General features: G+C 48.5%; 1 protein-coding gene across 6 annotated transcripts in view; it reads right to left on the bottom strand.

Moving 5' to 3' along the window:
* Positions 1-17,719, bottom strand: part of ARHGAP23 (Rho GTPase activating protein 23) — a 179,526-nt gene that overhangs the window by 30,163 nt on the left and 131,644 nt on the right. For 5 of the 6 annotated variants that reach the window (XM_081166024.1, XM_081166021.1, XM_081166023.1 and 2 more), the window contains 7 exons: positions 13,423-15,025; positions 9,916-10,071; positions 6,255-6,366; positions 5,157-5,214; positions 3,901-4,038; positions 1,255-1,557; positions 84-145 (listed from right to left, as the gene is read on the bottom strand). In XM_081166024.1, the coding sequence (XP_081022150.1) occupies positions 84-145; positions 1,255-1,557; positions 3,901-4,038; positions 5,157-5,214; positions 6,255-6,366; positions 9,916-10,071; positions 13,423-15,025 (2,432 nt within the window). The remainder of the gene's footprint in view (positions 1-83; positions 146-1,254; positions 1,558-3,900; positions 4,039-5,156; positions 5,215-6,254; positions 6,367-9,915; positions 10,072-13,422; positions 15,026-17,719) is intronic. The other variant, XM_081166022.1, reaches the window with a different exon arrangement.

Below are 17,719 nucleotides of genomic sequence, written 5' to 3'. Positions count from 1 at the left end.
CCAGATAGTTTAGAAAGAACTAGACGTAGACTGACAAAATGGGGTGGGGAGAAGCAAAGAAGAAAGAATGGTAAGAAATTTACCTCACTTTTCTGTAATCATTTAGCTTCTTATTGATCAGTGCTTGGCTTGCAAACCCAGGGTCCTGGAGATTATTGAGAGAGAAAAGATATAGAAAGAAGGTTAACTGTCAGCTCAAAGCCACACAGGTTTCAACAGTATCTCGTTACTCTGCTGGATAAAGTTCCCCCTTTCAGTTCCATCAAAATTCTGGGACAGGCTAAAAAGTGGTCAGATCAGAGTTTGAACCAATTAATTGCCTGCACAGCTCATACATTCAAACAGAAATCAAGGGGTGAAGGGATGTTCAGCATATATAATAATTAGGGCAGAACTCCCCCCCCCTACATATATGGATAGTTTATCCTTCCTATCACCTCCAGCCAAAGGGGGCAGAAGACAGCCAGGCCCAATTTTTGGACAAAGCAACTTCTGTTCCTCCCAAAGTCAAGAAGCCCAAGTATGGAGATGAACAATTGCATGGTCATAAAATTGAGAGCACACTCTGCCTCCTAAATTCAGAATTATGCACAGGCCAAGATCCAAGCGTGGGCTGAGGCTTTTCGCCTTCCAGCAGCTCTTGTGGCTGAACCACCAAACTGACTTTTCAGCTCTCCCAAGCCTTAAGCTTTTACTAGCATGGAATTCTCTGGGACTGCTGAAACTTTCAGGAGGGGAACGGGGAGAAACCTTGCTGCGTATACATGCTCACACTTGTGCATGTTCATGCTGTGGGATTGCTATACAAAAAAACTTCATGTAGAATAACTGCATGCACAGGCAGAGGCTTCTCGTCAGTGCACTTCTGATTTACAAAGAGGCAAGCTGCTTTTTAAATAGAATGGTGGCTTGCCTCTTCAGCAGTAGAAGCTGCTGAGACAGCAGCACTTTCAAAGAAATCTCTGGTAATGGACACAGGTCTCCCCCTTTCTATGTGTATATTGCTTCTCTGGAAGACAGCCTATATCCAACTGGATGGAAGCCACAAAATGTGTGCAGATCCTAACATGCCATGGGAGATCCATGGATGCTCACAGCAATGTGTGTGCTAAGACCAGGCACGCTTGAGAATTTGCAGGTGGCCTCTTCCTTGGGGAAAAGGGCAAACACCTGAGAGAAAGCAAAGAGGAGACTGCCGATAGAGGTGTTTTGGAAAAGCCAATGGCCCAGGAGCCAGCCAAGGGCAGTTCTCACCTCGCCCTCGGCTTTGCTACTCTCCCTGATGACTTTAATCCAGGCCAGCATGTCATCCCGATCCTCGGCCTGAAAGAGACATTCACAGAAGTCAGCGGTCGTCAGCCGGAAGACGTGCTTCCTCTTGGTGTCACTGTAGGAGATGTCTACCAGGCACGCTCGGACGCTGATTGGCGGCTGCTCCTCCTCACCTGGGGGCGGGGCAATGGCCACAGCCTCCCGCCGGTCCTTGCATAAGTAGAGCGAGTGTGCACGTAGGACAGCGAAGACCCGCTTCCACTGCCGAATGCCTCCGCCAACTTTCTGTGGAGGGAGAAAGAGCGAGAGTAGGAATTGGACGCGTGTTGAGGGAGGAGGAAGACAGAGGGAAGGTGAAGGAGAGAGAGAGATTTCCTGCAAAGATGTATGGGGCACCAAATTCTGATAGGCAACTCTTCAGCTTTAGTAGTGCCTGGGATCAAGCCCTTTTGCTGTCTCAGGCTTAATATGGGTATGTTCACATTACTGCTTGCTCTGCATCCAGCGTACTTCTACTGCAAGTTTTCAATTTCATATTCACACGATGTCAGCCACAGTCCATATCAATCCTGTAGTTTCTTGGCAAACACTGCTATTTGATGCATTCTTATTTTTTGCTCAAACCAGTTTCAAACAGACTAGAAAACCGGAAAATGTGAACGTATCCTAGCAGCCGTCACACATGCACAGATGAGCGTGCATGCACACATGAAGCTTAATGGGCAAGAGTTTGTAGGAAGTGGGGGTGGGGGGAGCAACCCAAATGGTCTTGTGTGTCTGGTGAAGATATTTCCCCTCCCCACTTTTCTGATGTGAACCCCACTGTGCAAACACAACTTGAAATGCAGTGGGGGTGAGGATGATCTCGCTGTGTTTTAAGGCACTCACGTGAACATACCCTACATCATCTTGGGCAAGACCTGGTCTCTTGCCCTAAGTTACCTATTTGCTAAATATAGGAAAGTTCCTTATACCAAGTCAGGCCATTGGTATACGCAGTGCAGTGCTGCCTACACCAGCCTTCCCCAACCTGATGTTCTTCATATGATGTTGGACTACAACTCCCATCAAGTCCATCCAGAATGGCCAATCATCAGGGATAATGGGAGTTGAATTCTAAATTATCTACAGGGCACTAGCAGTGGCTTTCTAATACATCAGGCAGGTGTCTTTTCCCTGCCCTACCTGGAGATTGCAGAGATTGAACCTTGGTGCTCTCACATTTAACACATGAGCTCTAGCACTGCATTTTTGGTTTTTTTAATGGCAACAAGGTTTCCTCCAGCTACAGTACTAGAAAACATTGAGTGAATTCGCACCTTCACCCACCTCCCCCCAAAAAAGAAGAGCATTCAAGAACTCAAGAACATGTTGCAATACTTAAAAGATTTATATTTGCACATTCATTGGAAATTACTTACAAGAAGAAATACCAAACTTTCAAACTGGGGGACGGGGTCCAAACTTAGTACACGTGTGCAGTTTTGCTTATTTATCTCATTGTCCAACAATTATGGATTTCTTATCGGTCACCTGGCTTCCACAGCTAAGTAAAATAGTACAGAAATCTCAACATAGCTCCCTTTCTGAGCGTTACAAAGGATGGGACAGCAACACTTGTTATTAGCAGAGAAAGCTGTTTTTAAATTTTCCTTTTCATCTGTTTGGGAATAGGAATCTAGAAACATTGAGCATTCCACACACTACAGTATTGCACTGGAACCAAAGTGCTGGGTTGTTTCTGTATTATTATTTTTAAAGTTCAACTCCTATCAGATTCATTATTTTAAAACTGGGGTGGAGGTTATGTTCAGGGGGCTCATATACAAAGGCAATATCATGCGAAGTCAGGAAGACTGCAGGAACTGCCCCTGGGAACATTGCACGAGGCCTCTGGAAGGCTGTGGGAGGTTCTCAAGAGATCTTGTGGGGCCATCCGAAATTGTAGTAGTAGTAGTAGTAGTAGTAGTAGTAGTAGTAATAGTAATGCCCCGCCCATCCTACTGGGTTGCCCCTATAGAAACAGAGGCCTTGTGTGACCTGCCCAGAGCCCAACAAGCAAGGTAGAGGGCTTCAAATCTTTCTGTGTCAGGAAAACCTGGTGCAGAAAGAGCTTTTCAAGCCCTCCACCCTGCTTGCCGTGCTATGGGAAGGTTACATAATATATTGGATGGCCCCTTTCGACGGTTCCCCCCCTCCCCTCTCCATTTATTTTTATTTTCCTGCCACCTGCACAAAGCTGCAATTGCATAAGTAAATCGTGCGTAAGCCGTGGGTCTGCTGTAGTGCTTAACTATGTTTTTTCTCCAAGGGTAGGGAATCTGTGGCCCCTCCAGATGTTGTTGCTGAACTACAACTCCCAGCATCCCTGACCACTGGTCATGCTGGCTGGGACTAAAGAGTTGGGAGTCCCAGCTACTAGAGGGCCATACATTCCCAACTGCCCCCCCTTAATACTACACACACAGCAGACTATTCTATTTACTATCATCCCCCCCCAAAAAAAACATTCCTGCCTGGCCATGGCCAGTGCTTACCAGTGTATATATCAGAATTATTTCCTACCACCCCACCCAACCAAAAACATACACCCACACTACTCCATCCTTGCCAGAAGGTACAACATACCTTGCCTTTCTTTGTGAGGATTTGTTTGTAATGGAGCCAGCCCTCTTTCCTCACGTCACTGAAAGTGACATCCAACAAGTCCGAGGTCGAATGCCGCTTCGATCGGGTGTCTTCGGAGGTACCCAGGCTATCCAAAGACTGCAAGGGGACGGAAAACAAAAGAGAGGTTGGTGGGCACCCATGGGTGGGAAGGCGACTGCTATTCAACCACTTGGGAAGGAGAGAGACTTCTCCAGACACGCTTTCCATTGTGCATGCACAATGATTTGTGTTCATGGTGGTATTGGGATGGTGATACGTGATCTTGCTTTCAATACTGTTTTGCCCCTGGGGCTGACAGACTACTTAGTTTCCTAATCAGTGGGCATCTTCCTGCAACTTCCTGCTGAAATCCTATAACATTCCATACCACAAATGTTCCAAGTTGTTTTTCTTTGTTTGTTCTGCTTTTGTTGCACTATATAACATTGTGGAAGCATCACAAAACTACTAATAAAGAAGAATGGTGTGTGGACGGTCCAGTAGAAATCCACCACTAATGGCACATTGCAGAATACACAGACAAACAAAACAAAACCCTGGTCTTAGAGGAGGCCAGAATGCTGCTTGAATACAGTCATACCTCGTGTTGCATTCTGCTCTTGTTACGGACTTTCAGCTTATGAATGCGGCAAACCTGGAAGTGTTTACTTATGGGTTCGCTGCCCATGCATGCGCAGAAGTGATCTGCGCACTTCGCACATGCGCAGAGCAATCTGCACTGCACACATGCGCAGAAGAGGCACTCTAGTTGCGGACTTTTCAGGTGCGAACGGCACCCCAAAACAGATTAAGTCCGCAACTAGAGGTACCACTGTATAGGTAAATAGTTGCTCAAATTAGGCCAAGGAACAGATGGCATGCTTACGTACAGGCAAAACGCCGTTTGAGCAGACAAAAATGAGCAAGTGCTGCTCAGGCAGAGGTTCAGAATATTTTTCTGGAGAACCAGGGGAGGAGAGCACATTGCTTAAGCATGGGGAGGGAAGGATAAGTGAACCTGTTCTAGCTACAAATGTAGAAAATGTTACTTCTTTTAAAAGAAAACAGATAAGGAAACTAGAAAGGAATAGTTGGTGGGTGTGCTTTAAAGTTTTATTTTCTGTTTAATTAGAGTCACAATATAGAAGTGTGATGAGGGACTGAGACAGGCAGAATCTACTGATCCCCCTCCCCGCTTTTAAGAAAAGGAGGCTCACACGAGCCACAATACTCACCCCATCAGTGAAGAAGCTTCTTAGCATGCGGAGGCTTGGCACCCGGCTCGGCAGCCTCCTAAGGAGAAACCATCAATACGGTTGACATGAGCTACGCAAATTAAAAAGGGAACGAGGCCTGCTTACACTCAGGCACGTCACTGCACATAACACACACACCAAACTCCAGAGTGCAACTAACTCTTATCCATCTCCTGCGTTTCAGAACAAAAGAGGAAGAAACCACACTCTATGCTGCATAGGTTGCACACATCATGCCACCGGGGCAGGCAGCAGCAGGGTGGGGGGACTAAAGAAGAATTCTATGGTACAAAGCTTAACATATTTTGAAGATTAAGGCTCAGCAACACATTTTATCAAATGCATCTAATGGGTTCTGGTGTACAGAAGCTTACACCACAACACAATTGTGGCCAACACTATCACCCAGAGGTTGGGAGCCCTGCATACAGAACCAGTAAGTCATAGATAACAACTCCCGGGAGCAGGGTTCCAAAACCAGTGATTCCACATAGACAAGAGGCACATAACTGCGCAAAATACAAACACATGGGGAGAGAGGCTAAGGCTCAGTGGCAGAGCACACGCTTGGCATCCAGAATGTCTCAGGGTCAATCCCTGGCATCTCCAGCTGAAGGATCTCATGCTGCAGAGCTGGAAACTCTTGGAAGAACTGTTGCCCCTTTGGAGCAGAATGGGGGTAAGCCAAGGTGGCTTCCTGCAGATGCTGTCGGACTCTGACTCCCACCATCCCTGACCACTGGGCCAACCGCGGTGGCTGATGCTGGTGGCAGCTGAAGCCCAACAACATCTGGAGGGCACCAGATTGGCTAACTGTGGAGTAGACAAGACTGAACTGGTTGGACCAAGATTGGTGGTCTCTAGATTGGTTTTGCTGCCAAAACCTTTGAAAGGCTGAAGGCATTGCCTGGCTCCACCCACATAATGCAGCTGCTCCTCTGGAATGTGTTGCCAATACCAAACAAATCAAAACAGTTCAGAAAGAATGCATAATAGTCACCAACACGCCCCCCTCCCAAAATCAGCTAATTACAAGGAACTGGGGGGAGGCGGGAAGGGGCAAAGAACCAAACCCACCTCAGAAGCTTCCCCTCATCCCGAAATGTGTTCAGACCATCATCACATGACTTGGAGCGTTCTGTGGTTATGGCTAAGAGGTAGGAAGACCGGCGACTGGCTTTGATGTTGCCTGTGACAAAGCGGGGAAGGGGGAGGAAGGTAAGCAAAGTTCAGCAAAAGTAAACGGCGGAGATCGAAGGGGCTGGAAAAGGGCCATTTAGCCCAACCACCTGCCCCCACAGGGACCACTGCAATTAACACCCTGTTGTATCACCACCCTGTTCATTCTTTTATTGTTACCCACAGGGACCAGCCTGCAGAGAGAGGACCAGGGTGTGGAACCTGCAGGGAGCAAGTGCAGTGGTGGAAGGCAACAGGGGTGCTGTTGTTGTTGTTGTTGTTGTTGTTGTTGTTGTTGTTGTTGTTGAGGCTAGGCAGGTTGTACAGGAATGGCAAAATGCACTCAGGTGCATGGGAAAACTGCCCAGGAATGACAATTAGCTCCTGACTCCAAGCGTGGCAATGAGTCAAGTGATTTTGAGCATAAGCAAAGCCCACTGAGTCATCTCAAGGGAAGTTCAGCAGGTTGCACCTCCAAGCCACCCAACACCCAATGTCCAGCAGTGACAGTTCCCAATGCCTGGTGGAGGGAAACACCCTGACATCAAGGGTATGTGACTGCAGTGGAATCTCGGGTTACGGTGGGGATCTGTTCAGGAAGCCCCGCCGCAACCCAAAAATGACACACATCGAAATGCCACGTCTGCGCACGTACAGCGAGATTTAGCGCTTCTGTGCATGCGCGAGCGGCGAACCCGGAAGTAACCCGTTCTGGTACTTCTGGGTTTGCTGCGGACGTTCGCCGAAGCGGACACAAGCAGAGGTGGACACAGAACGAGGTTTGACTGTATATGGGGAGGTGGGCAACTGAAAACAGTGAAACTGAAAACAGCCAAAAGCAAACTTTCAATCAAGGGTGGAGTTTGGCAACTGATCTCTCTTCATTTGGCCATGTGTGGGTAGATTTGTAGAAAGGAGCAACATCTCCCTATAAAAACTAGGTCAAACACAAACTCACCCTAACGTGACTAAAGATAAACAAGATGATGCACATTTTAAAGAGCTAGAGAGGATATTAGCAACTAGGGAGGTGCTTGTCACTGTTGTTAAGTTGGGAGCCTGCAAATGGCCAGGATGCCCTCCAACTCACCCCCTGCCATGAGATTTCTGGTCACAATGCCTGGCCCAACAGCGGTTGGGAGAAGTGGGCAGCTTTTGCTCCCACCATATTATCTGCAGGTTCAATGTTTCATTATTCCCACATAGGCAGCTATTCACTTATATGGAAGAAGGTACAGGGGTACACTTGCAGACAACACTGGGGTCAGGGCTAAACCAGCCCCGCTACTCCAGCTATCCAGGGTGAGGAGACATGTTTGCCTCCTCTCCATTGCATCTCACATTAAATAGTCTGCATCGTTTGCCCGATAGAATCTGTATGAATCCACACTGAGCCAGTCCCAATTTGTACAGCTCCACCACCTCCATATGCATATTCCACACCCTGTGACCCATTTTTGTGTGACGCTAGACTGGGCTGAAACCCTGAGATCTGGATTTAGATATATGCAGGCATCTTATATTGATATATAGAGAGGGAGCCTTCGCAGCAGGAAAGTTAAACAGATGGCACGCACAGGAAAAATTTAAACTATGATCTACCTTGTCTCCCACTTACAATTTATCACCTGTATTTCATCTTCTCAAAAGCCCACCCATATTTGAACAGGGTCTGGAGCAAAGGCACGAAAGGCACAAAGCAAAGTTCCACCTGGGATTTTAGCACTCATTTATCCTATCTTCTCCCATGAAGGTGGACCCAGTGGCGTAGCGTGGGGGGTGCAGGGGGGCCGGCCGCACCGGGCGCAACATCTGGGGGTTAGGGTTAGGGGGCGCAAATCCACGGGTTAGGGGGCGCAAATTACTTGCCTTGCCCCGGGTACTGACAACCCACGCTACGCCACTGGGTGGACAGACTGGAAGCGGCAAGAGGCTGACTACACGGATTATGTGCTTATTGGGATTCAGAAGTGTTAACTGTATTGATACAGTCATGCCAACAAATGTGTATCTTCTTAGAAGCAAACACAGACTGTGGACCACTGTGCCCCAGACCAGTTTTCCCCCAGATATCTGGTAGCTGTGAGGCAAAGTTTTCATCTCCCCCGAATAAGAATTAGGAGACTTGTGTCATGCTTATGGCTCCAAAATGTTTACTTTTCAAATGTAAAAGAGAAAATATTGACTGTCCTCAGGGGAATTCATCTTCTGTGCCTCTGCACGAGTCCCTGTCCTGAATGCACTTCCTGCCTACAAGCAGGAAAGGCCAGAGCAATGGATCACACAGACATGGTAGGCAGCCTCTTCCCAGGGTGAGTAATTTAGGCTTGTGGGAGCCCTTCATTATTTAATTTCACCACCACTGACAGGTCCAGCATCATACTAGCAATTCCCTCAGAGCACACAGTTTGAGAGCTACTGCCTTAGAAGTCTAAGGCTTAAAGACTTGGCTTTCAAACTCTCTTTTCCCCGTCATCTCATGATTCAGCTTCAGTGGAATTTATTATAAAACATACCATTGCCTCTCTCTCCACCCCCCCACCCCCACCTTTCTTGCACCATAGCTGTTGGGCAGAACAATTCTCAAGCGAATTCTCCTAACTCAGAATTTTCTTTCAATTCCTCACCCCTCAGAAAAACCCACCCGATCTATATATATTTTTCCAAATTTGAAAAAAAGAGGAAAAAAGACAGCAGCCATAAATGAGAAGGTTGGAGTTTGGTTTAAGAATCTTGGTGGACATGTTTGGGAACGGAACTCTTTCCCCCGGTATTAAAACTGAGCAAACTGGTACTTATCGTCCTTGCCTTAAAATTCATAAACCAGAATTCAAAATGAAATGTGGCTTTCAAAACAACAACATTACTCATTCTGAATGCAAAGTTCCAAAAGGTTTGAAACTGATAAATCCTCCTTATAGAATTTCTGCTAAATGTCAAAGTTACGTTTGGTCTTTAAAACAACCCAAACGATTTAATCTGACAATAGGTGGGGGCTCCCTTCTCTAGGTGAGAGTTTCAGGCAGGCTTGCTAGCGTTTTGAGAAGGGCATATCTCAGTGGTAGAGCACATGAACAGCATCAGGAAGATTCCCATGCTCAATTCCTGGCATCTCCAGGCAGGGCTGGGAAAACGCTCATCCGAAATCCTAGGAGTCAAGGTAGACAAGTACAGTCATAGCTCATGTAACGTTTGCTTCAGGTTGCGCATTTTCAGGTTGAGTCCTGCGGCAACCCGGAAGTACCGGAAAGGGTTACTTCAGGATTTCGCCACTCGCGCATGCACAGCCGCGCAAATGACGTCACGCGCATGCGCAGAAGTGGCAAATCGCGACACGTGCAGACGCACAGATGCGGGTTGCGTTCTGCTCATGTTGCGAATGGGCCTCCAGAACGGATCCCGTTCGCAACCAGAGGTACCACTGTACTGTACTGTGTAAGATTGACTGATGGTCTGATTCTGTAAAAGGGAAATCTGCATGTTTCTTTTGCCTGCAATTTCTAGCCCCAACAGGATGATGTTCGGAGCCAGAAGGCAGCAGGGTTGGAAAGGTACTTACTGCAATCCTGGGAATAATGGCGGTTGATGGCGAAGGTGAAAGTGGGCGAGGAAGGGCTGGCGGAGAGCACAGGGGCGGAATTCATGGCGCTTGAGACGACAGAGGAGGCGGGGATGTGCTTTGCCTTCAGGTCGATGCTGGGGCTCGTCGGCTCATCTGGAATAGCAGAGAACACCATAAAATGGCAGAACAGGAAGAGGAGGGGCAAGCTCTAACCCCCCTAACCTTAACAACTTAAGACTGGATCAGGCCAAAGGCAGCATTCTGTTCTCACAGTGGCCAACCAGATTATTATGGGAAGCCTCAAAGCAGAAACCCAAGCACAACAGTACTCTCCCCACTGGGGATTTCCAGCAGCTAGCATTCAGAGACACACTGCCTCCAATGGCGAAGGCAGAACTGAACCATCATGGCTAGAAGCCACTGACAACCTTATCCTCCACGACAGCATTCAGACTAAGGACTGCAGCTCTCTGAATGGGGAGATGAATGAGTCTCTTGCCACAGCCTGTAAGGCTCTTGTCCAGGTCCCTTCAGACACTTGGGGGTCCTCTCTAAATGAGAGGTTTTGTACTAAATAGACTGGGAGATGGAGGAGGGAAGGAGTCCAGCGGCTGGCAAACAAGGGGAGAGCTGAGTAGCAGCAGCAGCAGCAGCAGGAGGCCACCTTAAGAGAGGCTAGAGTGGTTAAGAGAGAGTAGGGGTGGGGAGCGTTTTCCAGTCTGAGTCAGGCTGAGTTCCTTTGTGGGCAACCACATGCCAACAGTGGGAGAGGCCAGAGGCAAAAGTGGGCAGAGCGACAAATGCAAATTTTACCTTTGTGCAGTAGGCTAGTTTCTACACACCCCACCCCACCCTCACAATCCTCCATCCTGGCAAGCAAGAAGCATTGTCGGAGTTCAAGGATATATTCCAGCCAGGGAAAAGCATCCTAGGAAGGCTAGCGAGGGCTATAGTCTGGGAAGACGGGTGCAGCTCAGGAGGGGATGCAGCCTAGGGAGATCCGCAAGAACTTAATATCCCACCAGGAGAGAAGCGTGCAATTCTTTGCCAAGTACCCATGCAACTGACCCCTACCCACTTATAACAGAGCCGTTTGAACGTTATCACAGCTGTCAGAAGAGGTTCATGCCCAACCCCCAGCTCCCACCTAGCTCAGGTAAGGACCCCACAGGGTGGGCAGGAAGCAGATGGCGAAAACAAGAGCCAAGGGGGTCAACCCTGTAGTTCTGCTCACATCATGGCCTGCTGTCACTCTGCATTGGATTCTTGCTGAAAGTGGCTGGTTCTGGCTACTTCCAAGAGACTGGCCACATTTACATGCCAAACTATGGCCTAGAGCAAACATGGGAAGGCGTTGGCTCCCCAGGCAGAGATGAAAGTTGCTCAGCTCTGGCTTGGTCCTTCGAACTCATGATTTATTCTTGGCTACAGATCCGAGTTAAGGAGAAATTTAGCTTGCAATTCCAGGTTCAGACGACACGCTAAGATAAACCTTGGCTTAGCTGCCATGCTGCACTGAGCTAAAAGGACCAGTGAGCAGCAAAGTTGGCTTGAGTTTCTTTCTGGAAGCCAGAACATTCACGCAGTCCCGATAAGCCACAGTTTGGCTCACCGTGGCATGCAAGCCAGACTACTGTGTGCCATGTGGTATGACACAAATGTATAATGTTATGTGTCACTGGAAAGTGAGCAGGGCTAGCATGAAGAGAAGAGCTGGATAAAGCCTCACTCATACAGCACCAAGTAACTGCAAGGAGCTGCACTGTAAGTAAATCTGCACTGTTCCACGGCAGGAAATGTGGCTTTGGCTGTTGCTCTTGCTTCCCTGCTACTGCCTGCTTCCTGGGTCTTTGCACTGACAGAAGCCAGAGGCCTCTTCAGCCAAAAACAACCCTGTTCAGTCTCCCCTTTCTGCTGACTGCAGCTAGGAGCCTAACAGATGAAGATCTCCATTTTGCTCCTTTGTTTACATTTTAGGCGCTTGTCTATTTTATATGCATAAACCACAGGGGAAGTGCTGAGTTGGGAGTAAATTTAGGGTGTGTGTGTTATGCTTATCTTCCCAGACACCAGCTTTCCACCCCCACAGCAGCATCAGCAAAAGGTACACGATACGGATATGATTTATGTCCTACCGAGAATGCCCAAGCACCTCCTACTACTGTGAAGACAGCCCTACATACCGAGGGAAGGAGAACTTGCACAGGTAAAAAGCAAGAGCCTCTATGAGCAGACACTGCTCTTTAAGAAGGGGATATTGTTAGGTCCAATTGCCTGCTCCGCAGTGGGAAGCCCAGGCTATTTCTGAACACCAGCTCAGAAGGGCCCCTACTGCCACAACGCCATTCACAGCCTGGCATCCCCAGAGGGTGCGGCCTCTTGACAGTGAACAGAGCCAGCTGGGAGGGACCCAAGCTGGGGGAACGAAATGTTAATACAAGGGAAGGAAGCAGACTCTTCTTCACCCCGTTCCTTGCCCCTTCCAAGGACTGTTGCGTTATTGTTGGGCCTCTTTTCTGTATTAAGTTCCTGTTTTACACACTGATGTGCCAATAGCAGTTTCACAGCATAGCATAGCTAGGACTGGGAGTTTTGCAAGTAAAAACCTGGGACCTGCAGGAAAATATCCATTACTGGGAATTACACAACCCAACCCAACTGTCTGCGGCCGTGTGGTGCCCAAGAATACAAACGACACCTAAACACACACCCTGACCCCGAAGTATTAAAGAGAATTGGTGCCTTAACTGGGCTATGTACTCTGTGGTCTCCGAGACTCCAATGCATGTGGCTGCCTAATGGATTCACATATTTTCGAAGGCCTCCAGCTTGTAAATATAAATTGGTTGTGAAAAGGAATCTTAATGGTGGGGAGGCAAAAACGACAGTAACTAGTTGCCAGGTAGAAGAAAACAGCACCAAGGAAGACGGGGGTGGTGGGTGGAGAAGAGAACAGCGCCTTCTGGCCTAAGGACAGCTCACAGCTGTACTAACACAGGTTTTACTCCTGCTTTGTCAGCGGCACAAATAGCAGACAGTCTGATGCTAAGATGGTGTGAGCCCTATTAATCTACCTTGCTCAGAGACTGTGCTATGTTACATTGCAGCATAGACAAACCCTTCCTGCCTACTTGCTCCTCAGCACCTAACCAACAGGCTGAGTTCTGGGGAGTGGGGTCCGGGTGGGTTTGATTCACACTTCAGAATCACAGAAAGGAATTCAGAGATTCAGATCCTGCTTTCTGCTGCCTAGTGTGAACTGCTCACCACCTCTTTGCCACTAATGGAGATTTCATTCGGAATGAGGAAACAGAATGGATAATCTGCTGAGAGAGGGCAAACACCAGTCCAAGGATGTGATGCATACTCCTTAGATGACTTCATTTGACTTATCCGAAACTTCAGACTTGCCCTGCCATTTTTGCACTAGGGAAAACTCTGCGGTAACTCTACTCTGGTCCAGAGCCTCTTCCCCAAGTACTGCAACCTGCATTCTCTACTTACCAATAAATGGAATGGACGCTAGGGAATCCTCTGGCGTAGCCAATGGGGCCACTCCCCGCTTGTTCTCTTTACCGGCTGCCAGCGCCGGCGGAGGGGGATCGCAAATGTCTGTTTCCTTCATGTCGTCCGGGAAGACAAAGTTCATCTGTCTTGCAGGAGGCGGCATTTTGCGTCCAGTTGGGGGCTTTTGCCGGAGAACCACCTCGTCCCTCCTTTCCTCGGCCTCGGGCTGCAACCGTTCCGTGGGCTGAGGTGGAGAAGCCTGCTCCAGAGGCCTCGTGCCGTTCTCTTGCTTGGCTGGTCTTTGGTCCATGGGGATTTCTGGGCTACTGCCCAAGGGAGGGTCCGGGCAAGGAGCAGAGGCACTTGGGAGCACGGCAGTGGGCAAAGGCCTTTCGACGTAAGGTGGCGTCGAGTGGTTTCCTTGCCTTTGGGAAATATTAATGGTCGGAAGGTCACCAAAAGTAGCATCCCGGAACGACAGGGCATGGAGCAAGCCAGTCCTGCGCTGGAACGAAGGGCTGTAGCTCCGGTAACCAATATACCCAGAGTCATTGATGCTCTGGAGGTTGGGTTGGGAAGGGTGTTTCTGCACATGTGCAGGAGGCGGATCCCTGGAAGAGGCAGAAGGGATATAGGAACCTGGGTGGCTAGGCTGGGCTCGATTAACTTGCCCATGCCGGTAAAACCTGTCCGGTGACCACATACACCTCTCATATCTAGGAGAAATCAAAGCACCTTGTTCAAGAGCTTCCAAGGATTGCCCGTATTTCACCAGGTAGTTATCCGATCGAGCTCGGTAACTCCAGCTGTCGTGTGCAGAGGACTGGATTAAAGTGTCTTGAGAAGCGCTGTGAGGCCAGCCCCGGGAGGCCGGGGCGTCCCCCAGCCGGTCTTGCGAGACGCTCCGGTAGCGAGGTGGCATGGCGCAGCGGCGCTCCTCCGAAGAGCTTCGCCGCGGCACTTGGCTCGAGATCCAGTTGGACAGGGCCTGCTGGCATTCTAGGCGGCTGACAGATTTGGGGCCGGTTCCGGCACAGTCCCGGGAGGGCCGGCCCTCACGGGGAGCATCCTTCAACCCGCCATGAGCGCGGTGGTCGGGGAGTTGTTTGGGGGGTCCGTAGCAAGCGTGGTTGGGCATAGAGGGAGCAGGGGGGGCACAGTACCTCTCAGGCAAGGGGGAGGCTATAGAACCCGGGCAACTGCTGTTGGAGTAGCGGGAAAAGGAGCCGGAAGCTGGGATGGGCCTTGTGACAGGCACCCTCTGGGTCATTCCATACTGGACTTCCTCTGTGCGGTGGGCGGGGCTGGAATGGTTGCTGCTGAAGTTCTGTGTGGACTCAGCCCAAGCAGTGGGGGGGATACGCTGGACCGCAGTGCTGCTCAAAGGAGAAGATGGGCCTGAAGACCCCGAATGGTAGGGTTGTCTGTTGTCCACCTGCTGTCCTTGGTACGTCTCAGCTGCTGGGACATCCCGAGGAGAGGCCTTCGACTGGAACGGGTATGTTTTGCGAGGGTAGCAAATGGGTGGTGGCTCAGGGATGCTCTGGGCCCCTCCAGAGTATGGTTCATTGCCCTTTAAGTAGGCATCTTGAGAATATGCCTAGAAAAGAAGGAAAAATAGAAAAAAATGGGTAAGGGCTGGACAGGTAGCTGAGCTATCAAGAGGGAACTGTTTTATGGCAAATGTTTATTGAACACATAAATTGTTCAGACTGCGGAAGGGATCCACCCAACACTCCTGGGAAATGTGCATTTTAGGGTAATAAACAAAACACTAGCACGTAGAGTGACAAAAGTGTATGATTTTATTGGGACAAGTTGTTTGCGGTTACTGCTGTAATGAATGTTTTCTCAAAATGTGCCTTCTGTAGCTTGAAAAATAAATAAAAACACAGTTGGTTGGTTGGTTGGTTGATTTGTTGGTTGGTTTGTGTTTGTTTGTTTGTTTTAAAAAGGCAACTGTTTATCTACACAGGCAAACAGGATGCAACATGCAAGGAGTTGGTTCTTAAATGTGCCCTACAAAACAGAGAAATTAATATATGTGGCTGAGTACACTAGCATTATTATATGGTAGGGGTTAGCAACTGATGGTGTCTTCTCCCTGCCTCCCCCCAAGTGTGCTGCCTTGTTCTCCAGCTGCAAACCTAGGAACCTGGAGGGATGTTGGGGCTATAAAAACAGAAATTGCAGGCAGAGTGCTCATAAGTTTGGCTAATCGCCTCCCAGACCCTTTTCAAAGTGGCCCTCTAGCAAAACCAGATGCTGACCTTACACACATTCCAGAGCCCTGTAGCAAATGATCAAGCATATTTTTAGAAGAAAAAAGTGATATTCACTCCTTTGTAACACTCTGCGCACACACACACACACACCCTATCAACAGTCCATAGCCCCTCTTTTTTGAGTTTCTCCCCCTCCTTCATAAGCATCATTACTTCGGTTCCCTTGCACTCTTCCACTGCTTCCTAAACTACTCTATACAGTGGTACCTCGCAAGACGAATGCCTCGCAAGACAAAAAACTCGCTAGACGAAAGGTTTTTCCGTTTTCGATTTGCCTCGCAAGACGAATTTCCCTATGGGCTTGTTTCACAAGACGAAAACGTCTCGCGACTTTGTTTCCTTTGTCTAAAAACAAAGACATGTTTTGTTTATAAAGTTAATTTATTTTCCCTTCAATTTTTGAACTGCTCTTTACAGTATGTGTGACTTTAAAGAGCAGTTAATAAACTGTTGTTGTACCAAATTTGGCTTTGTTTGGACTTTTTTTGACCATAGGAACGCATTAATTGATTTTCAATGCATTCCTATGGGATTTTGTGATTCGCAAGATGAAAAATTTGCTAGACGACAAAACTTGCGTAACGAATTAATTTCGTCTTGCGGGGCACCACTGTATTTGCAGCCTCCATGCCAAACTAGAACCTCTCCCGTTTCTAGATGCTTTGAGAGATTCCCCACCAGCAGCAGCCCAAAATAGAAAAAAAGAGAGAAAAGACTACTTTGATTATAGCAGCGAATCAGGAGCTGTGACCCTCCAGACATTGCTGGACTAAACCTCCCCTTACCCCTGACTGTTGTCTAAGCTAGCTAGGAGTTGATGAGAGTTGTCCCCCAACAACATCTGGAGGGTCACAGCTTCCCTGCCCCTAACTTACAGCCATCTTTGCAAATCCACAAGTTTCTGTGCAATCACGGCCGTTTCAGCCAATGGTAGCAGCAAGGGGGCTTTTAGCCCATATAAGTATTTATACAAAGGATGTATTTGTGCAGGTGTGTATCTCACCCAAGCCTTTCTTTGCCCCTCCCCACATAACAAACCTGGCTCTTCAAAATCTAGGCATTACATCAGCAAACGCATGTCCTCAAAGCTTTGTTTGCTGAGGAAACACAAAGATAGGGGTAGGCACCTGGCTTGGGGAGACACAGGCTGACCTCTGACCCAGGACTACAGCCCTCCTCCCCCCCCCAACCTGCCCTCTTGTTCCACTGGTTGAGCCAGTGAGCTGGCAGTGGTCAGCAAGCTAAAAACCACTGAAGGTTGCTTCCTTGCTAGTTCTCTGGGCAAGCAATTGGCCAATGGAAACATGGAATGGAGACCACCAGACAGGAGGGTGGCTAGATCTCAACCTGCTAGAAGTGTCCTTGTTAACTTCTAAAGCCGCCAGAGAGGCTGCAGGTAAGAATGTTTAGGATTCAGATATGAGACTGCACATTTCTTTTATTCCTTCGACCATGCAATGACACAAACATGCCTCTAACGCTAAAGCAGGCTCACTCTTCACGAATCACCAGGCTTCTCTGGTGGTTTGAGTTTAAGGAAAGTTGAGAAATAAAAATGGAAGGTTTTCCAGAAACAAAACGAAAGGGGAGAAGCTAGGGATGGGGACTGAATTTGTTATGTCTTAAATTGGTGTGGGGGTGGGGGATTGCAAATATTGGTGTGTCCAAGCATGAAAGAAAAAAAAGTACTTATTCTGACTCATGCCCACATCTGAAGCATTGCTAGCTAGGATAGAATCCCAGGATGCAATTTGTGTGCAGAAGGAAAAACAAGCTGCTCCTCACTGAGAGAGGCCTTGCCAGAGTCAAACAGAGATGGGTGGGAAGGGTAAAGAGAAAGAGCTCCCATTCTTCCCCTTCACCATTTCAAGCATATATGGATGCCCCTTTTCTGCACCCTCCCACCTTAAACCTTTGCTAGGGTGCCTTCACTAGAATCTACGCCTGGACACCACGCTAAGGACCCAAAGGTTCATAGCTGCTCCTGGCCCAGCCCTCCTGTCACACTG

This window comes from Podarcis bocagei, assembly GCF_964188305.1.
Source record: "Podarcis bocagei genome assembly, chromosome: 13".
NCBI classification, from domain to species: domain Eukaryota; kingdom Metazoa; phylum Chordata; class Lepidosauria; order Squamata; family Lacertidae; genus Podarcis; species Podarcis bocagei.
This window is presented reverse-complemented; position numbering and strand designations above follow the sequence as displayed.